The 22,360-nt window shown below is 48.4% G+C and overlaps 1 protein-coding gene across 2 annotated transcripts in view; it reads left to right on the top strand.

The window, feature by feature from the left end:
* Positions 1–5,766: 5,766 nt before the first annotated feature.
* Positions 5,767–22,360, top strand: part of Prkar1b (protein kinase cAMP-dependent type I regulatory subunit beta) — an 85,478-nt gene continuing 68,884 nt past the window's right edge. Inside the window, exons 1-4 of one of the 2 annotated variants that reach the window (XM_070033376.1) lie at positions 5,767–5,921; positions 7,372–7,570; positions 18,052–18,222; positions 19,052–19,143. In XM_070033376.1, coding sequence (XP_069889477.1) covers positions 7,394–7,570; positions 18,052–18,222; positions 19,052–19,143 — 440 coding nt within the window. In that variant the 5' untranslated portion in view covers positions 5,767–5,921; positions 7,372–7,393. Of the gene's footprint in view, positions 5,922–7,368; positions 7,571–18,051; positions 18,223–19,051; positions 19,144–22,360 lie in introns of both variants that reach the window. The other variant, XM_070033377.1, reaches the window with a different exon arrangement.

Below are 22,360 nucleotides of genomic sequence, written 5' to 3'. Positions count from 1 at the left end.
CACGACGGTTGGGGCGCGGATTACGGCAGGTCTTCCGGCAGGAGTGGCTTTGCCGGTCGCTCGCGACAGCACGCGGGACTCGGGGGCGGGGCGGTGATGAGAGGGTGGGCAAAGGGCCTTGGAGCTTTGGGCGTGGCTAATACAGGGGGCGGAGTCAGAAGACGTGGGCGGGGATAAGGTCCGCGTTGGGTGAAGGAGGGGCGGAGCGAGTCTGTTCATGGGACCAGACTGGGGCTCATGTGGACGCGCTTCCTCGCTTCCTCGTGGACGCGCTCTCTGGTCCTTCCCCACCTACCCTAGCTCTGCCTCCCAGTTCCGCAGGTGGTGGCTCACCAGTTCCCAGGAGGCTAAGCAGGTTGTAGCTACAGCCTGTAATTCCAGCTTCTCCAGAGACAGTAGGACTGCAAGTTCAAGACCAGGCCAGGCAAAGGTGACAAGACACTGTCTCATAAACAACTTAAAAGCAAAAAGGCACAGGGCACTGGTGGCTATAGCCTATAATCCTACTCACACAGGCCAGGGGACAATAAAGAGTACTCAAGTTAAGTGATCAAGGCAGAGCAGGGACCAGAGTGGGGAGTGGGGTGTTCCGCAGTAAGTAGATGGCGGGATCCCCAAACATGGGCAACTAAGCATCTCCCAAGCATATCCTTTTTTGGTGGTGGTGGAGCTTGAACCCTGGGCCTGGGCGCTGTCTCTGAGCTCTTCATCTCAAGGCTAACACTCTGCCACTTGAGCAACAGCAACACTTCCGGTTTTCTGGTGGTTTATTGGAGATAAGAGTCTTCCCGGGCTGGCTTTGAACCGTGATCCTCAGATCTAGGCCTCCTGAGTAGCTAGGATTACAGGCCTGAGCCACTGGTGCCCAACCGCATATCCTTAATTTTAGGGGCTGGACTTCATTTTGAATGACACCTTTCTTTTTTTAGTTGTTGATATTTGTTTTGCCAAATGCTAGTGTTAAGAGGTAATGGCTGTGTTTTTTAATTGAGTAGGAAGCCCTCCGGAGCCTTGGTTCTTTCTTTCCTTAGGTACTGGTTTGGAAGGATCCTAGTAGTTGATCAAAGTTTCCCTAGGGGAGCATCAGCAGCTAACCAGATGACATATATATATAGGTACCTATATATAGGTAGCCAAGAGGCTGCTGAGAGAAGAAATTGCCTGGGCAAAGGCCCTGTGGTAGGTGTTATGGACACCCAAATTCATAATCCCAGTGTTTTAGAATGTGAGCTTGTTTGGAGGGTCTTTGCATTGAGGTCATATGGGTGGTCCCTAAGACTGCCACCCTTAGGAGAAAGGGAATAGGGGACAGATGTACACATTGAGAGAAGGTTTTGTGACTATGAACACAGCCATCAACAGGCTCAGGAGGGAGGCTGATACTGTCCCTGGAAAGGAAGAGAGGTCTCCAAGGAGCAAGGGGTTGCAGGGCATCTGTCTCATAGCAGTAGGGCTGAAGAAAGGTCTTAGGTGGTTTGAGGGATCAGGTTTTGCATCCAAATTTTTTTCTTAGCTTTTTCTTTTCTTTTTTTTTTTTTTTGGTCAGTCATGGGGCTTGAACTCTGGGCCTGGGAGCTGACCCTGAGCTCTTCTACCACTTGTGCCACAGCGCCACTTCCAGTTTTCTGGTGGTTAATTGGAGGTAAGAGTCTCACAGACTTTCCTGCTTGGGTTGGCTTTGAACCACAATCCCCAGATCTCAGCCTCCTGAGTAGTTAGGATTATAGACATAAGCCACCAGCACCCAGCTCTTAGGGATTTTGGGGGGTTTTATTTTGTTTTGGCAGTGGGGATCAAATCAAGGATGTTGCACTTGCTAAGCAAGTGCTTTGCCACTGCACTACATCCTAGCCCCAGGTTTACCTTTTTAAAGGCCCTCATAGTGCCCGTTGAGGGACAGATTGAGATGGCCAGTGAGGCTCTTGGAAAGTTCAAGTGGTAGAATGCCTGCCCAGCAAGTGCAAGCTCCTGATTTCAAACCCCAGTAGGAGAGGGAAAGAGGGAGACGAATGGGGAGGGAGAGGAAGAGGAAGGAGGAGGAAGAGTGAGGGAGTAGTAGAAGCAAGGACCATGAGGATGGTGGGTGTCACCTTTTCCCATCCCTCCCAACTAAACACCGCAAAGGTAACTCTATAGCTAATGACGAAAGGAGCTCCACCATCACCCCCCCATGTTCCCTCTGTGACACCATCTTCCCCTGCCCCCCCACAGGCTCACCTGACCTTGTCACACGTGGGGTGACCCAGTGGGAAGCATGACCCTGCAGGCAGTACCAGCAGGGATGGAGCACCCCCATCCCTGTCCCCTGCTCCAGGAGGGCAAGGCAAGGACCCCAAAGACAAGTCCAACTTTGGAATAGCAGACCCCCAATGCCATACCTGAATGGAGCAGCTACCTGATAATGCAAAGGGTTGTTTTTTTGTTTTTTGTTTTTTAGCAGAGTCAGGACTCTCCAGGTATAATAACCCAGACATCTAGAAGACATTTAGAAATCTCAGTTGTATCAAGAACAGGTGAATGTAAAGACCAACAACTGGCATAAAAGGGAAGATGACTGTGATATTGGCATTAGTGGTTAGAAGTGGGAGGCTAGAGAGGGGCCAGGATTGGATAAAATCATCAGGCAAAGCCCCCAGGGCTAGTCCAGAAGACACAGTGCACACACACAGATGCACATCCAAGCACACGTGTGTGCACACACACTCGCTGTTTCACCATGTGATTACCTGTGATGCCTCAGGACTCTGATCACAGGAAGGTCATCACCACAGGTTGCTGTTTTATCTTGGATCTTCAGACCTGTAAACAGAAATGATCCTTTTTTCTTATTAAGATTTGTGTGTGTGTGTGTGTGTGTGTGTGTGTGTGTGTGTGTGTGTGTGTGCATGTTTATGCACACATACATACAACAGTAGATCTTGAACTCAGGGCTAGGCACTGACCCTTTGCTTTCTTGCTCAAGGCTGGCACTCTACAACTTGGATATGGAGTCTTACAGACTTTTCTGCCTTAATCAAGGCAAAAACCTCAGTTCCTCTGGATCTCAGCCTCCTGAATAGCTACTATTACAGGTGTGAGGCACTGGCAGCTGGCTTGGGCTTATATCTTAACTATGGAACTTTAAAAATTATGGTTAGCCAGGTAGTGATGGCCCACGCCTATAATCCTAGCTACTCCGGAGGCTGAGATCTAAGGATCATGGCTCAAAGCCAATGCATGAGATTCTTATCTCCAGTTAGCCACCAGAAAACCAGAAGTGGCACTGTGGCTCAAAGTGGTAGAACACTCACCTTTAGCAAAAGAGCTCAGGGACAGTCCTAGGCCTTGAGTTCTACCCAATGGCTGACAATAAAAAAAATTTTTTTAATCTATGTTTGAACCAAAATGTGACCAAAGCTGTCTAAAACTTTGTCTGTTTAACTTCCTTCACTGAGTATGTCTTACATAGCTACAAAGGGCAAGGGCAAAAGAGTAGCCAGTCTCTATCTGATCTTGCCTGCCCAGTGCCTTGATTCTGTGTATTTTAAAATATTTCACCAGTACAAAGAAACTGATTTTAGCAAATAATGCTTTGTTTGCTCATTCATTCTTCCAACTTGACAAATACTTATCTGGCATGTGACATTTCCAGGTGCTCGGCAAGGTCCTAGGCGAGTAGAAAGATGAGTCTTGGGGAGCTGGTCCAGCAGGGAAGTGGCTAGTCAGGGATACCTACAGGAATGCAGCTGTGAACCAGATACCAGTGGCTCAGTTACCCAAAGGCTGAGATCTGAAGATCTTGGTGGAGTGAGGACAGGAACTCAGCAGTAGCAGCCATCATTGAGAGGGCATCCAGGAGGTCCTTGCCTGGAAAGGGTGTCCTGCACGGGACCCTCTGCTGGGGCAAAGTGCTCAGTAGGCCTCAGAACTGAGGTTGGCCAGAGATGGCTCCCCCCTCCCCCAGGGAACAATGTAATTGGGGGTGGGTGTTTTTACAGGGATCTTCAGGGAAACCTAGGAGAGCCCATAAGAGCAATAGTAAGCCTTAGGGTGCCCATGCTTCAGAGCCAGAGCATTGCCTTGGGCAGGTGAAGCCTGATTCCTTTTCAGCAGTAGAATTTAGAAGAAGAGAGAAATGAGGGGAAATAAGCAGGTGACAGCTCAAGATTTTAAGTTACAGCCCGGGGATGCGAGTTCTGATTCAGTTGAAACAGAATTTCAAAAAGAAAAAGGACCTTTTCAACAGGTCTAGAGTGCCTGCCTGTGGTGTGGACTGGGGCAAGGGAGGCACCCTGGAGGAAGGCTTCTTCCATAAACCTGAACATAGCCTCTACTTGTAGGAAGAGTCTGGGTGGAGGCTGGCCCTGCTGGCATACACAGGCATGGCTGGTGCCCTATGGGGAGAACTAGTAATGCGGACAGGTGAGTATGACATGTGAGTGGGAGGAGCTGGGGGGACAGGTATGTGAAGACAGGGGAGATGTCTTTCCTCTATACCTGGCCCCACACCCTCTTTCCTGGTATGGAGATGCTTCCAGGAAAGAGAAGGGAAGCCTGTGTCCCCTCACTGGCAAATGGTGACAAAATAAAGTGCTGGGCAATAGAAAATTAAAGGGGAAAAGTGGAAAATTAAGAGCTGGGGACGGGTGGCTCACGCCTGTAATCCTAGCTACTCAGGAGGCTGAGATCTGAGAATGATGGTTCAAAGCCAGCCCTGGCTGGAAAGTCAGTGAGACTCATCTCCAATAAACCACCAGAAAACTGGAAGTGGTGTTGTGGTTCAAGTGGTAGAGCACCAAGCCTGGAATGTAAAACAAAACAAAAACAAAAAAACAAAAACAAAAAAAAACACAAAGCAAAAACTAAGGGATAGGCATTCAGGCCCCTAAATTCAAGCCCTAGTACTGGCACAAACAAAAGTAAATAAGGAAGTTAGCCGGGCGCCTGGCGCTCACACCTGTAATCCTAGCTACTAAGGAGGGTGAGATCTGAAGATCACTGTTCAAAGCCAGCCTGGGCAGGAAAATCTGTGAGACTCTTATCTCCAATAAACCACTCAGAAAAACTGGAAGTGGTGCTGTGGCTCAAGTAGTAGAGCGCTATCCTTGAGCTGAAGAGCTGCGGAGCAGCGCCCAGGCCCACAGTTCAAGCCCCAGGAATGACAAAATAAAAATTAAAAAAAAAAAAACATAAATAAGAAAGTTAAGAAAATTCCTGGCTGGGAAGGTGGCTCAGTGGTAGAGGGCTTGCCTTGCATGCATGAGGCCCTGGGTTTGATTCCTCAGCACCACATAAGCAGAAAAATACACAAGTGGTGCTGTGGCTCAAGTGGTAGAGCGCTAGGCCTTGAGCTGAAGAGCTGAGGGACAGCGCCCAGGCCCAGAGTTCAGTCCCTATAACTGACCAAAAAATAAAAAAATTCTTTTTCCTGTTAGTTCTAGGCTTTGAATGTCAATGCCGCTGGAGGCCACCCCCTAGAGTGACTGCAGTTCAGACCAGCAAAGTGGGGTAGGGTTCCCTTGGAGGCAGTATGGGAGCCCCCTGTGTTGGGTTGCACCGAGTGCTGCAGGGTGAATGCAGGAGGGACCCCCCTTCCCGTGCTGGGTTGGCCCAGTAGTGACTCCCCCACCCCCAGTCCAGGGCAGAGGTGGAGGGGTGGGCGGGTGCGGGCAGGGAGGCCAAGTGGAAAGGTGATGAAGGGGAGGCAAGCCAAGAGTGAGGGGGCCTAGGGGTCGGTGAGGAGACGCGCGTGCGGGCGGCGCGGGGCGGGGCGGGCGCAGGGCGGCGCTGCGGCGTTGCGGGGTGGGGGGGGACCCACAGCCGCCGTCCCCGCTGTCCCCGCGCCCCGCCGTCCCTGCCGTCCCCGCGCCCCCGCGTCCCCACCATCCCCGCGCTCCCGCTGTCCGCGCGCAGCCGCCTCGGGCCCGGCACTGCGCATCCAGGTACTGGGGTGGGGCATCTGAGCTGGGGTCTCCCTGGGTACCCCGGTCCTGCCGGGAGTTGGGGGACATCCCCGGGGAGAGGCGGGCATTATGGGGGCCGCGGGCAGCCCCCCCCCAGCGGCGGGGAGGAGGGAGGCCCGTCCTGGGGAGCCAGGCCGCGTGCTCCCCCACACACCCCGGCTTCGGGGGCACCAGACGGGCCCAGCAGGGTCCCCGCCCGCCCTGTGTGCCCCACGCGGGCTGGGGGCGGCGCTACCTGCTCCTCTCTTAGGCGAGGCTGCTGTCTTGGGAGCGTCCCTGCCACACAGAGGCCAGGCCCCGCTGGGGGAGGTGGGATCTGGTGAAAACTCTGGGGCCTCTCATCCTGTGGGGTCTCAGCCCCAGGGAAGGCCGGTGACCAAGCTATTGACTGGACCTGTTATTGTTCTCGGTCCACCCCCAGATGCTTTCCATTGTTTTCCTGCCAGGCAGGCCACCTTAACCTTTGACAGCTTCTCAAGCATCCCCACCCCCCATCCTGGGGAGGGTGGGGCTCCCCGGCCCCTCCCCTCCTTGGGTCGTGACAACATTTTCATTTCACAAGTATATTTAGGAAGGGGGGGTGGTGGTGGTGGGAGAAAATGGACATATAAAGGCCAGGGAAACAGCTAACATGATCTTTGCACACTTTTCATCTCAGATCTCTCAGTGAAGCAGAACGGAGCTTCCAGATCACGCACCAATTCCATTTGAACATTTTACACCCTCACAAAGGTCTATTCAGTGGTTAAGGCATTGGGCATTGTTTATTAAACTAGTGATCTAGCTCCCCAAATGCAATGCAAGCTCTTAAATAAATGGCTGTGTGTGTGTGTGTGTGTGTGTGTGTGTGTGTGAGAGAGAGAGAGAGAGAGAGAGAGAGAGAGAGAGAGAGAGAGAGAGAGAGAGAGAGAGAGATTAGTTATTGGGGCCTTGTGCTCTTGCTTAGCCTTTTTCCTAAAGGCTGGAGCTCTATCACTTCAGCCATATGTCCACTTTGGGCTGCTGTTGCTTCCTCCTCCACCTCCTCTTCTTCCTCCCCCTCCTATTCCTCCTCCCCCCTCCCTTCCCCCTCTTCTTCCTCCCCCTCTTCTTCCTCTTTCCCCTCCCCTTCTTCCCCCTCACTTCCCCATATCCTCCTCCTCCTCCTCCTCTTCTTCTTTTTCTTTTTCTTCTTCTTCTTCTTTTTTGCTGGTTAATTGAAGATAACTTCAATGACTTTTGTGCCCAGGCTGGCTTTGAATGGAGAGCCTCAGATTTCAACCTCCTGAGTAGCTAAGATTACAGGCATGATCCACTATTGCTTCCCTTATAAATAGCTTCTTCTGTGTTGTCTGTCCCTTGGCTCTGACCACCAGGCTAACCCTGTCATATTTCTAAGCCCCAGCAGTGCACTTCCTAAGGTCTGTGTGGTTTTCATTTTTCTCAGCAGGAAGGAAGATTTCCTATTTATCATGGCCTCTCCTTCCTCTTTCCACTTGGAGGAGGAGGACAGTCTGAAGGGATGCGAGCTGTACGTTCAGAACCACAATATTCAGCAGGTGCTCAAAGATTGCATCGTGCACTTATGTATCGCCAAGCCAGATCGTCCCATGAGGTTCCTTCGGGAGCACTTTGAGAAGCTTGAAAAGGTCAGTGGCTCCCCCCACATCTCCATATTGTCTTGTTATTGTTGTTCCGGTATTGGGGCTTGAATTCAGCGCCTTTTCGTCAGACTTGGCTTTTCCACTCAAGGCTAGCACTCTACCACTTGGGCCACAGCTCCACGTCTGGCCTTTTCTGGTTAACTGGAGGTAAGAGTCTCATGAGTTTTTCTGCCTGGGCTGGCTTCAAACTGTGATCCTCAAACTTCAGCCTCCTGGGTGCTGGAATTACAGATGAGAACCACCAGCACCTGGCCCCAGTATTCTTTCCCAAGTTCTGGGGCAGTAGCTGCCAGCCCTGCCTGTTAGACACGCCCTGGCAGTGGAAGTTCTTTTCAGAAGAAAAGGATCAGAGCATATTTGGAGCTGGCACTGCTTTGTGTAGCCTTGGGTTCCTTGGGTACCTCTTGGGGTGTGTTTTTCCCAGCCACCAAGAAAGCCCTGTGCCTCTGCTTCAGGGGTTTGGGATCTTCCCAGCTCTCACAGGAGGTGATCTGAGTGTTTGGTAGCTGTGGAGTTTGCTGGGAGTTCTCAGCTTGGGGGATGCAGGTGGGCACCAGGTCTAGTTAGAACATCATTGGTGCCCAGAATTTTTTTTTTTTGGTCGGTCATGGGGCTTGAACTCTGGGCCTGGGCTCTTTAGTTCAAGGCTAGAGCTCTACCACTTGAGCCACAGCACCACTTCCGGTGTTCTGATGGTGTTCTGATGGTTTATTGGAGATGAGTCTCACAGACTTTCCTGCCCAGGCTGACTTTAAACCAAGATCTTCAGATCTCAGCCTCCTGAGTAGCTAGGATTATAGGTGTGAGCCACCGGTGCCCAGCCAGAATTTTGTTTTTAAAGGCCTGATTGCTCTGATTAGAGGGAAGTGCCTCTCCATACTGATGTAAAAGCCCAGGTTAAGCCTGTCTTCCTCAGAAAATGTTATGAGCCTGGGTTGATATTCACTCAGTAGAAATCTCTCACAAAGATCAGCCTGGATTCTCCCTTATAAGAGGCATATGTTTGCTTCAAAAAAAATTTAAAAAAGCCAGGCGTTGGTGGCTCACAACTATAATCCTAGCTACTCTGGAGGCTGAGATCTGAGAGTTTTGGTTTAAAACCAGCCTGGACAGAAAAGTCTGTGAGATTCTTACCACCAATTACCCAGCATTTTCCAGGAGTCACACTAGGACCTTGGAACATATCTGGGTTGTGAGGTAGACTCTGAGGATACTAAGATGGGAATGATGTAGTTTCAGCTTGGAGTGGTTGGTGTTCAATACATGACACATAGCAGGCTGTTAGTGACATGGGCTATGAAAGTGATCTGGAAGTTTGAGCACATTGGGCATTGGGCTGGAATGGTTGTCTTCGCTGTGGAAAGGATGAGGGGCAGGAAATTTTTCCAGAGAAAGAATTAAATGGACACTGGAGACTCCTCTACCTTGTCCAGGAAGGCATGGGGTGGAGGAGAAAGTTTGTCAGGGCAATGGGGCAGCTTGCAGAAAGCTCCAGAGCTGAAGTTACAATAAATGGTTCCTGGAGGCTACAAGACTGGGTAGAGAGAGAGAGCAAGGGAAAGGATGGTCTTAGTAGACAGGGTGTGGACGTCCTGAGTTTGGGGCTGAAGTCTGGACTTTGTCCTGGTGGTTGCCAGAGCTATGAAAGTTCTGTCCTACTGAGAACATGTGAACTATGCTGGTTGTTTTTCTGGGCATTGAACCAGCCTTGAATTCCTGAGGTTAAACCCCATTTACTTATGTCAGATGGTTCTCTCTCTTTCTCTCTCTGTATCTCTCAAAGAGGGCAGTCCTGGGGCTTGCACTCTGGGCCTGGGTGCTGTCTCTCAGCTCTTCAGCTCAAGGAGAGTGCTCTACCGCTTGAACAACAGCACCACTTCTGGTTTTCTGGTTGTTAATTGGAGATAAGAGTCTCATGGGCTTTCCTACCTGAGCTGGCTTTGAACTGAGATCCTCAGATCTCAGTCTCCTGAATAGCTAGGATTACAGGCATGAGCCACCGGCACCCAGCTTCTGAGCTTTTTTTTTTTTTTTTTTTTTTTTTTTAAAGCAAGGCCAGCACTCTACCACTTGACCCCTACTTCTGTCCTTTAATCATTAATTGGACATAAGAGTCTCACCAACTTTCCTACTCTGGCTTCTGAGTAGCTCAGCCTTCTGAGTAGCTAGAATTACAGGTGTGAACCACCAGCACCTGGCTAGATGGTTTTCTTAATGTATTACCAGGGTTTATTTGCTAATACTTGGTGGAAAATCTTTTCATCTGTGTCTGTGGAGACTATTAGTCTATATTTTTTGTTTATGTTAATGAGTACTGGTGTCAGGACAATGGTGATCTTACAAATTGAGTTGGATATAACCCCTCTTAGTGTTTGGGGGAGACATTGAATAGAGTTTTCTTTGAAGGTTAATTATTTATAGCCTGCGTACTGTTCTTTAGTTTTTTCACTCAAGTCTGGCACACTAGCACTTTAGCCACAGCTCCATTCTGGCTGTTTTTTCTGATTAATTGTAGATAAAAGTCTTAGGGACTTTCCCGCCTGGGCTGGCTTCGAACCACAATCCTTAGATTTCAACCTCTTGAGTGGCTAGGATTATGGGCATGAACACTAATGCCTGGCTTTCTTTGATGGTTTTAAACAATAAACTCAAATCCTTTAATAGATAATAGATAACTATTCAGGTTATCCATTTTTCTCTTAAGTAAGTTTTATTGGTTTGGAATTTTGAGAAATTGGGTTTGTTTCATTGTTGTTAAATTTATGCGCTTAGACTTTTTTTTTGTCAGTCATGGGGCTTGAACTCTGGTCCTGGGCACTATCCCTGAGCTCTTCAGCTCAAGGCAAGTGCTCTTCCACTTGAGCCACTGCACCACTTCCAGTTTTCTGGTCCTTAATTGGAGACAAGAATCTCTGGGACTTTCCTGCCAGGCTGGCTTTGAACTTCAGTCTTCAGATCTCAGCCACTTGAGTGGCTATGATTACAGGTGTGATCCACCAGTATCCAGCTAGAGTTTAGACTTTTTTGGTAAGATTATTTTATCATTCTTTTAATGTAGACATTATACATGTTTGTATTGTTTCATTCTTTTATGTTTTTGTTTTGGGAAAACATTTTAATCTTCATTGTGAGTCAGTATGTACATATTAAAGTCACATAACTAAATTAAATTTGTCTTCACAGAAAGTTTAAGATAGTTGAATTAGTGTCATTTAAAAAATGAAAATAAAACCCTGCACCAGGGGCTCACACCTGTAATCCTAGCTACTGAGGAGGCTGAGATCTGAGGATCACAGATCAAAACCAGCCCAGGCAGGAAAGTCTGTGAGACTCTTATCTTTAATTAACCACCAGAAAACCAGGAGTGGTGCTGTGGCTCAAGTGATAGAATGCTTGCCTTGAGCTAAAGAGCTGAGGGACAGCATTCAGGCCCAAAGTCCAAGCCCCATGACCAACAACAAAAAAGAAGAAGAAGAAAAGAAAAGAAATTAAAGAAGCTCACATGTACGTAGTGGTTCATAAATAGAAAGCTAGACAATGAAAACTTAATGAACTATCATAAGTACAAACAAAGATGCTCCTAGCTTCCTATGTTCCACTGAGCATCTAAACCTATCAATCAAGCCAGACACCAGTGGCTCATGCCTGTGATCCTAGCTACTCAGGAGACTGAGATCTGAAGATCACAGTTTGAAGCCATCCCAGGGAGGAAAATTCACAAGACTCATCTAATTAACTACCAAAAAAAAAAAAAAAATCCAGAAGTGGAACTATGACTCAAGTTGTAGAGTGTGAACCATGGGTGAGAAAGCTAGGCTCTAGTACTGGCACAAACAATAAACAACACCAACAGAAACCCATCCATCGTTTAGTTCTTTTCTTGAACATTATTCCATATCCACATTATCTGCATCTGATTGGGCCTTGAATTTCATTTCATCTTCTGTGTGACACTGTCTAGAGTTCAGAAGGGCAGTGTTGGGGTTGCATGTAGATTCCTCCCAGGAGATGGAGCAGAACTGTTTCTCTTGCTCACCTGACATGAGTAGAAGGTACATGGTGTCTAGATCCCTCCCCAGGAACTATCTTTCTTCCTTGATGTGAGCAAGCCAGATGCAGAGTGCAAGGCTGGCTCGCAGAATCCTTTGAGTGGGAGAGGGCAGGCCAAGCTATTCTCTGGGGCAGGGAAGTGGGTAGCTGGGAGGAATGAGGAAGTCCAACCATTCATCTTGGGCCCAAGTGCTTCTGTAAAGAGATTAAACTGGGTTATAGAAAAATCTCTTCTGGGCCAGTGCCAGTGACTCATGCCTGTACTGTAATCCTAACTACTCAGGAGGTTGAGATCTGAGGATCATGATTTGAAGCAAGCCTAGGCAGGAAAGTACAGGAGACTTTTATCTCCAATTAACCACCTAAAGACTGGAAGTGGAGGGCTGGGAAGGTGGCTCAGTGGTAGAGTGCTTGCCTTGCATGCCTGAGGCCCTGGGTTTGATTCCTCAGCACCACATAAGCAAAAAGAAAAAAGCCGGAAGTGGCACTGTGGCTCAAGTGGTAGAGTGCTAGCCTTGAGCTGAAGAACTGAGGGACAGCGCCCAGGCCCAGAGTTCAGGCCCATGACCGGACCCAAAAAAAAAAAGACTGGAAGTGGAGCTATGGCTTAAAATGGTAGAGAGCTAGTTTTGAGGAGAAAAAAAGCTCAGGGATAGCACCCAGGCCCTAAGTTCAAGTCCCATGATAGACAAAAAAAAGAAAAAAATCTCTTTCGACTCCAGCCCTGCCTGAATGTTTTCTCTTCCCTTGGCTAGGAAAAAAAAAACAAGAAAACACTGTCAGGGGAGGGTGCACAGTACCATTCCCAGCCCAGGAAGTGGACAGCCTCCTGGGGATAGGATGGGGACAAATTCCCTGCTGTGTTGCTTGATGCAGAACCAATTCTGGCTAGGTGCCCTCTTTCCACCATTGGTTCTAGGAAGATTCTTTCTGGCTTGGAAAACTTGATGGATCCCAAACTGTGACCTTGACCCTTCTACTTTAGACAATTCATCAGTCTGAAAACAGAAGACAGGAAATGGGGAGTGTAGGTTTTCTGGGAATCTCAGGACAGGACCAGGAACAGAGTCTACCCAGAAATAATGGGGGAGAGGAGGACAGAGATTTCCCCCTACTATGGCCCCTCCGGATTTCCTCTAGAGGCCTTGTGAAGTGTTTTGAGACACCTGCATCCTGCCCGGGTTGACCTCCTACCTTCCAAAGCTGGAAAAACCATTCTGTGTCAGGACAGGTGTACCCACATCATCTCAGAGAGCAAGGCCCCATCTGCCATTGTCTAGGAGAAAAGCAGCTTTGGTTCCCACAGAGGGCTGCCTGTGGGAGTAGGGCCTGTCTTCTCTCACCTTAACATAAGTCCCTTGTGGACACAGACCATCAAAGCTTAGGATATTTCCAAGTGGTTGGGGGGGGGGTGTTATCTATGACATTCAAAGTCACATTGCCCCAAGCCACATTGTTAGCAGGACCCCTGGCTAAGGCACATGATCTCATTATAGTCTTTGGCTACAGATCCCAATAGGAAATGCTTTGACATCCTGCCTGTCCCTTGTAAAGTCGTCTCTCTGCCTCTATCTGTAGTGTAGCTGGTACCACCAGATGGATGATTGGTCCATCACTGACCTTAAGGGGGCCTTCTCTGTCCTGGCAGGCTTCCATGACTCCCTCACTAGAGTAAGATCTTGTGACCCCCCCCCCACTGTGTCTCCAGTCCTGAGATCATCCCCCAATTAGCCTTGAGTGAGAGTAGCTCAGTGGTAGCTTGTGTCCTGATGAGACCCTGGACCTGCTCAGGCTGATTCTAGTTTTTTTTTTTTTTTTTTGTGGGCAGTCTCCACATAAGGATTTCACTGTTAGCTCAAAGTTAATGTGTACAAATTGGCCATATTGAAAACAAATGGAAGTCGGGTACAGTGACTCACACCTGTAATCCTAGCTATTTGGGAGGCGGATATTAGGAAGATCACTATTTGAGGTTAATCTGGGCAAAACCAAACCCTATCTCAACAGTTACTGTTGAGATGTACATGCCTGTCATCTGAGTTACAATGGGGAAGTGTAAATAGGAGGATCCTAGCTGAGCATTGGTGGCTCATGCTTATTATCCTAGCTATCCTAAGCTCTCCTCTTGGGGTAGAGGTCAAACTTGCACACCCAATTATGTTTCTCTTAGGCTGTCTGTCTGTCTGTCTAGCTGTGTCTATATAGGTATCCATCTATTAATCATCTCTGTGTATGTATGTATATTTGTATCTATCTGGCTATGTTTATTTTTGTATGTGTGTATATATCCATCCATCCATCCATCCATCCATCCATCCATCCATCCATCCATCCATCCATCCATCCTGGCTGGCCCTCTATTACTTGAAGCATATCTCTAGCCTTGGTTTTTTTTTTTTTTTGTACCAGTCCTAGGGCTTGAACTTAGGGCCTGGGAGCCATCCTTGAGCTTTTTTTGCTCAAGGCTACTACTTGAATAACAGCTCCACTTTCAGCTATTTTTAGTGGTTAATTGGAGAAAAGAGTCTCAGGTAGTGGCACTGGTACGAGTTTCCTACCGGAGCTGGCTTTGAATCTCAATTCTCAGATCTCAGCCTCCTGAGTAGCTAGGGTTACAGGTGTGAGATGCGAGCACTGCTTGTTTGTTTTCATTGTCTTTAGATCCCTGGTTGGCCATGAAGGTTGTGGGTTTGTGCATGGTGGCCTGATTGGTGTCTTTTGTTAGTTCAGGAAAAAAATTTCATCATCTCAGCAAACATAGCTGCAGCCCTGTTTCTCTTCTCTCCATCTGGAACTCTAATTTCATGTATATTTGAGCTTCTTATCCAGATTCCAGATCCTCTTCTGTGCTTTTCTCCTTTGTCTTTCCTGTTGAATCTTTGTACTTCAGCCCAGATGTTTTCTTTTGACTTGCATTCCAAGTTATTAGTTTTCTCAGCTGTACTTCTCATCTGCTATTAAGTCTACCACCAAGTTATGAGTTCCTGTTATTGTGTTTTCTGATACTTGATCTAGAATTTCCATTTGGCTTTCGCTAATTCTTTCTTGTTTCTGTGCCAGCATTTATAACCTTACCTTTTATTTTCTCACATATTTGAGCATAGCTATTTGGAAGTCTGTATCTACTAGTTCTGTGATGTTTACCCCCTGTAGGGTCTGTGTATATTGTCTGTTGTTTCTTTGAGTTTTTAGTCTCATGACTTTGTCTCATTGTATGCAAGGTTGTGTGTGTGTGTGTGTGTGTGCCTGTGTGTACCAGGTTTTGAACTGAGGGTTTTACACTCACTCAGCTTGTTTGCCTAGGAGGTTCTCTACCACTTGAGCCACAGTTATACTTCTAGATTTTTACTGCTTAATTGGATCTAAGATTATCAAGGAATTTTCTGCTTGGGCTGATTTTGAACTGTGATTCTCAGATCTCAGCCTCCTGAGTAGCTAGGATTAAAGGAGTGAGCCACCAGTGCCTGGCTGTGGCTGGTGTTTTTGTTTGCTTGTTTTGGTCAGTCCTGGGGCTTGAACTCAGGGCCTGAACACTGTCCCTGAACTTCTTTTTGCACAAGGCTAGCACTTTACCACTTGTGCCACAGAGGCACTTCTGGCTTTTTCTGTTTATATGGTACTAGAGTTGAACCCAGGGCTTTATACATGCTAGGCAAGCATTCTACCACTAAGCCATATTCCCAGCCCTGGATGGTGTTTTATAAGGTTGTGTATGTGTGTGTGTGTGTGTGTGTGTGTGTGTGTGTGTGTGTGTGTGTGTATGTGTGTTTTCAATCGTGGCACTTGAACTGAGAACCTGGGTGCTATCTCTGAGCTCTTCTGCTCAAGGCTAGTGCTCTACCACTATGAGCTATGGCTCCACTTATTGGTTTCTGGTGTTTAATTGTAGAATAGAGTCTCATGGACTTTACTGCCCGGGCTGGTTTTGAACCATCATCCTCAGATCTCAGCCTCCTAAGTAGCTAGGATTACAGGCATGAGCCACCAGCGCCTGGCTAGGGCTATCTTTTATTGATCATACAGAAGTATTTTTTTTTGGGTGGTGCTGGAGTTTGAACTCTGAACCTTACAGTTGCTAGACAGGAACTGTACCAATTGAGCCTACCCTTCTGCCCTTTTTTGCTACAGTTATTTTTTGTATAGGGTTTCACTTTTCCCTAGGTCATTCTGGATCATGATTCTCCTATTTGCACTTCCCCTGGTGGCTGGAGTGACAGACAGAGGCTACTGCACCCAGCTTGTTTGGGAATCTCCCAAACTTTTTTCTTTGGCTGGCTTCTATCCTTGATCCTTCCCATCTCTCCCTCCAAAGTAGCTAAGATTTGAGGCATGACCCACCTCTTCCAGCTTCATACTGTAATGTTTAGAATGAAGAGATATGACATCTGAGATTTGCTTCAGTCCACTGGATGCAGGCACACATGTGTCTGAGATGTATGGAGGAGAGTGAAAGGGACTGGTTTGTTGTGCTCATGGCTGGCATATGGTAAGGGCATTTGTGACTTATTGTAGTATTTTCTCTATTTTGATGTCTTCTTGAGAATTTCCATAATAAAGGTAGAAGAAAAGTGGGGAGTAGTAGAAAGTTGTGTGCGGTAGTTTGGTGTGGGGCCTCCTGAACCTGGAGTCCTGTTCTTTTTTTTTTTTTTTGGTCATGGCCTTGAACTCAGGACCTTTTACTCAAGGCTAGTGCTCTACCAATTTGAGCTACAGCACCACTTCTGGTTTTCTGGTGGTTAATTGTAGATAAGAGTCTCATGGACTTTCTTTCCCAGGCTGACTTTGAACCACAACTCTCAAATCTCAGCCTCATCAGTGGCTAGGATGAAAGGCATGAGCCACCAGCACCTAGTTAGAGTTCTGTTCTTGGTTATCTCTGTCACCTGAGCTGGCGGCTTCTTTAGGGTAAGTTGTTTGGTTCCTGGAGCTGGGAGTATCCTGCATCTGCCTCAACCCCAAGCTGTCTGTTTTCTAAGAATCTTTTGCTGTCTCTCCTTGGTATCTCTAACCTTCTTCTCCCTGTCATTGTAGATTTATATATGCACATATTTTAATGTTACTATCATTTTAGTGGAGTCTCTAGGAGGAAGTCATATGCTACCTACCTGCCATCTTCTCTCTGGAAATCCCATGAAAGATTAAAAAAAAACCAGCTGTCTAGAACCTCATGGAACAGTTGCAGGTCTTGCTGTTGAGGGTGTTGAGTATTCTCAGATGAATGAGGACACAGTTAAATGGAACCAGGGCCCATGCAAAGCACGTGCCACATGAGGTGGGAGAGTTCTGTCCCCAGTGCCCATTCTGCCCTTGAGTGGTGGTCTGGTTGGGGTTGTGTGCTTAAGCCACAGCCTCCCCAGCCCTGGTCACCTGTGTCACCCACCCACATGACCAAGGTTGGCTGACGATGAGCAGAATCTTTTACCTTGTGTCATCAGTTTGTATGGGGACAGGTGATCTACAGCCATGCATCTACCTGTAAGCCCCTTAAATGACTGGTGCCAGCTGCTGAGCCAGCAGGGAGCCAAGGCATGATGGGAATCTTAAACCCTTGTTCAGCTTCCTCTGCCTTGGTGTCCCAAGAGCAGGCTCTGGTCTGGGGGACTCTGTTAGCTGTGGCCACCTCTTCTCTGGCCTCTGCAGGTGTCTGCAAAATTGGGGCTCAGGGCAAGTGACACTCACAGCTAAGGCCCCTCTCTGGGTGTGCAGGGGAAGGTGCTAGTCACCAATAGCAAGGACTCATGTGGACAGAGCAGAGCAGATCTGCATGACTGAAAGTATGAACCAGTCTCTCAGGTCCCATTGATCTTCCAAAAACTGTGTGCAGTGAGAGACTTGCCCTTCTAGTGTCTTCATGCAAATGAAGGATTGTACTTGCACCAATCATGACACAGTCCTTTCTTTATGTATATAAAAGATTGTGTTTGCACAGCCATTCATTCAAATAAAGAATTGTATGTGTACCAATGATGGTATAGCCCTTTAGGCAAATAAAAGATCATGTGTATATCAATCAGGACACAATTCTTCATGCAAATGAGGGATTGTACTTGCACCAATTTTGGCATAGTCAGGAACATGAGTAACAGTACTAATCACTTCATAGCTCTTAATGCAAATGAAGGGTTACAGTTATACCAGTCATGGTATAGCCTCTCATGCAAATGAAGTATTATGTATGCACCAATCATGGCACAGTCCTTCAGGTAAATAAAAGACTAAGTGTACACCAATCACAGCACAGCCTTTCATGCAAATGAAGGATTATGCTTTGACCAATCATAGGCTGTCTGCTGGGCCACAGGGGAAGTGCTGGTTCTGGCTTCAGCTCCAGCTCTACTTTTCTTGTTGAGTCTGTAGGTTTGGCACAGCCCTGACAGCTGCTTTTCTCCTTTCCCTTCTTCCTTTGTCCCACCCAGGAAGAAAACAGACAGATCTTGGCCCGGCAGAAGTCGAACTCGCAGTCAGACTCACATGATGAGGAAGTGTCCCCAACACCCCCAAATCCTGTGGTGAAGGCACGTCGCAGGCGGGGAGGCGTGAGTGCTGAGGTCTACACTGAGGAGGATGCCGTCTCTTATGTCAGGAAGGTGAGGGGAACCCCCCCCCATCCTTAGATCTGACAGCCCTGGGGACTTCAGTTTTCTTGTTTATCAGAGATTAGAGCCATGGCATGGGAGATGAGATTGTAGGTAGGATGGAGGTCACCATTGTCTCTGCCAGTGTGAGCTCAACATGTATTTTGGGTAGCCTTTATGAGGTCTCTGCAGCTCTTTGTAGATTTAGATGTAGTGGTGTATGCTTGTAATCCTAGCTCTTGAGAGGCTGGGGCAGGAGAATCATGAGTTTAAGGCTCAACTTAAGGTACTTTGCCTAGCTGTTACTAGTTGAGAAGGCGGTGGGGGGTGGGGGGGGGTGGGTCTTAGTAACATTTGCTAGAACTGACCTTAAACAGAAGTCCTCTTGATCTCCCTTCCAAGTAGCTGGGATTACAGGCAGTGTGAGAATGGTTTTGAGGCCCTGAGTTGAAACACCAGTACTTCAAATAAACACAAAATATAGCCTAGGAACTAGCTATTTTCCAGCACCTTCTAGGTGGTTCTGAATCCTAGCAGAGCCAATCGACAATGATCCCAAATTTTAGATGATGCCCAGGCTTTTTTTTGAGCCACTACAGGTGTCTCCTCTTTTATTTATTAAAATACACACACATATACACACACAAGATGAAATCTCACACTGGGTCTTTTTGCATCATCTGACCTCAGCACCACACAGAGGGCAGAATTACTAGATTTCAAGTCATGGTGGGGGTCCCCAAGGCCAAGCAGAATCTGGGAAGTGTTCTGGCCCCAGCCCCTCCCCTCCGTGATGGACCAGGAGTCTGACTCCATCCTGACTCCACTGGCTTCCCCACAGGTCATTCCTAAGGACTACAAGACCATGACTGCGCTGGCCAAAGCCATCTCCAGAAATGTGCTCTTTGCACACCTTGATGACAATGAGAGAAGGTAGGTCACCAGGTCACCAGGTTAAGCTCCCCTGGCTGGATATGGAGACACTGGCTTCCCCTCCTGGCCTCCCCTCTGGCCTCCCCTCTGAGCCTTCAGTGTGAGTCACCAGGCAAGTCACAGAGGTACTTGGTTCCTGGAGGAGAGTGTCACTGCTTTCTGGAACCAAGGCAGGGGTGACTTCAGAAACCAGTGCCGTGTGTGACTCTGGTTCAGCTCAGGGTCAAGGTCAGGGGTCTCCTGGACCTCTAGTCCCTGATGCCAAGTCTGTTATATAAAGACATAATCACAGGGGCTGCATGTTCAGGCATCTTCCATATGCCAGTTGTGCCTGGCCTTTGCTGAGATTACAGGATTCCGGGTCCCCTTCCTGACCTTGGTGCCAGGGTCTGAGGTGGGGTCACCTCAGTCTTAGTGATGGGCAGAGACCACATTATTCTAAGGAGAAGGATCCTATGAGTGATGAAGGGTTCAAAGGTCATGCTTTGGAAATAGAGTCTGTAAATAATTAGAAACATCAAGAGGTTTGCATAAACTCAATCCAGTGTGCCTCTTTAGTTTCATCTGGGGTGACTCATGCACTCCGAAGTCCCTGGGTGTGCTGTGTGATTTCTTGGTGTCATGTCTCTGGTTCCTGGGAATACTGGACCTCCCCCACCCCTTTTCTTTTGTCAGAGCCTGGGTGCTATCCCTGAGCTCTTTTGTTCAAGGCTGACGCTCTACCACCTTGAGCCACAGAACCACTTCTGTTTGCTGGTGGTTAATTTGAGATAAGAGTGTCACAAACTTTCCTGCCCAGGCTGGCTTTGAACCGTGATTCTCAGATCTCAGCCTCCTGAGGATTATAGGTGAGATACTAGCACCCAGCTGGACCACTTTTCAGTCATTTTCTTCCTTGAGCCTGCCACTGATTTGAGCTCAGATTTAAAACCAGCTTTTCAGCAAGACACTATAGCTCATGCCTATCATCCTAACTACAAAGGAGGCTGGGATCTGAGGATCATAGTTCAAAGCCAGCCTGGGCAGGAAAGTTGATGAGACTCCTGTCTCCAGTTAACTAGCAAAAAAATCCAGAAGTAGAGCTGTGACTCAACTGGTACAGCATTAGCTTTGAACACAGAAAGCCTAGTGAGAGTGCAAGGCCCTAAGTTCAAGCCCCAGAGCTAGCAGAAACAAATAAAAAGTAAGTAAAATAAAACAGATTTTTCAGCCAGGGCCACCCAACACCCAACACCACTAGATACTAGGTGTCAAGATGACTGCCCACTCTGGAAGGCATGTAGGCCCTATTGGGAGCAGTTGGACGTAACCCTCCCCCCGTCCCCCGCCCCCCGCCACAGCCTCCCAATACTCAGTCCAGCCATTGAGTGCAGTTTTGACAACTCAAAGTAGAGGCAGGGAACTCCAGTCCTGTAGGAGGAGATGACCAGGAGTAGACAAGTCCCCATGGGCATCTGCCTGGTCTCACTGGCCCAGATTGTCAGAGTGGGCATTTATGGCTAAGGCAGGTCCCCGGTGACACCCTAGAACTGATTGGGGATGGAGGTGGACAGGCGGGAGAGGAAGCTAAGAGGGTGTGTCTGTTTCCTTCAAGTCTGCTGTTTTGAACTTTCCATGACCATGTGATGGGCTCCTCCTCCTGGCTATAGTCTCTACAAAAACTGGCAGAGGGTTCAGGAAAGTTCCAAACGGGAGTGGGCCAGGAGGCACTGTCTGCTGACCTTTCCCCTGATGTCTCCTCTGTGCACCTTCTAGACAGCCCAGTTTCCAGCTTTCTAGACACCCTGGCTTCCAGCTTTCTGAGACTGGTTTGTCAAGGGTGGCAAGGTCCCTTCTCAGTCTGGGGGCCCCTGGCAGTGTTGCCCTCAGCTGCCTGCCGCTCCTCTGCGTCCCCACAGGTGGGTAAGACAAATAAAAAATGTTCCTGGGGGGGGGGAGCTGGGAAGGTGGCTCAGTGGTAGAGCACTTGCCTTGCATGCCTGAGGCCCTGGGTTCGATTCCTCAGCACCACATAAGCAAAAAGAAAAAAGCCGGAAGTGGTGCTGTGGCTCAAGTGGTAGAGCACTAGCCTTGAGCTGAAGAGCTGAGGGACAGCGCCCAGGCCCAGAGTTCAGGCCCCATGACTGGACCCCCCCCCCAAAAAAAAATGATCCTGGGCCTAGGACCCACTTATGGGATGGGGGTGCTTTCTTTTTTTTAATTTATATTTATTTTTTTTAACCGGTTGTGGGGCCTGAACTCTGGGCCTGAGCACTGTCCCTCAGCTCTTCAGCTCAAGGCTAGTGCTCTACCACTTGAGCCACAGCGCCACTTCCGGCTTTTTTTCTTTTTGCTTATGTGGTGCTGAGGAATCGAACCCAGGGCCTCAGGCATGCAAGGCAAGCGCTCTACCACTGAGCCAACTTCCCAGCCCTGGGGGTGCTTTCTTGTCCACTGATCTTCTTTACTGAAGCTTGTGAAAGGCAAAGATCATATTTAATCCGATCCTTTTATTCAAAGAGAATGGTGCAGCTTGGTTGGGGGTGAGGGTGAGCTGACTCGCCAAGTTGCCTGCTTTCACCTCACAGCCTCAGTTTCCCCCTAGATCCCTGGCACCTGAAGCTGAACCAGCGTTCCAGCATGGGGGGGGTTCTCCCCTGAGGATGCCAGGTTGCTAGTACCTTCCCCTCTCCCACCTACATGGGAACTGGGCATTCTGGGTATAGTCAGTGTGTGTGTGTGTGGAGGGGTATCCCCGTGTTCTGAGGTGAACTGCTGGGAGCCTGCTGTGGCCTGGAGGATGTCGGGTGTGAAAGAGGATGGGAGTGGAGAGTCCTATAGCAGAGGGCTGGGCTGGAATGTTTTGTGTATGCACAAACACATGCACTCATGCATATATGTGTCCATGCAGGTACATGCATGCATACTCTCACACACCACAACCTGAGGGGTTAGGATGTCTTTGAAAGGAGAAAGCTGTGCACTGGCATGTACACATGGGGTCCCCCTGTGCTCAGGCGTCAAGTGATGGTAATAAAATGGACTTTGAGGGATGTCATGAAGATGTCACACAGTGATGCCACACGTGTCTTACTGTCTCTGTCACCGCCACCATCACTGCCATAATCGTCACCACCACCATCAGCACCACTGTCACCATCCCCCCCATCATGATCGTCCTCTGGCTGTCCTTTGGCTGTGAGGCCAGGTGACCTTCACCACTGTGTGGCTTCTCCCT

This window comes from Dipodomys merriami, unplaced genomic scaffold, assembly GCF_024711535.1.
Source record: "Dipodomys merriami isolate MVZ:Mamm:240054 unplaced genomic scaffold, mDipMer1.0.p SCAF_22, whole genome shotgun sequence".
Classification (NCBI taxonomy): Eukaryota; Metazoa; Chordata; class Mammalia; order Rodentia; family Heteromyidae; genus Dipodomys; species Dipodomys merriami.
This window is presented reverse-complemented; position numbering and strand designations above follow the sequence as displayed.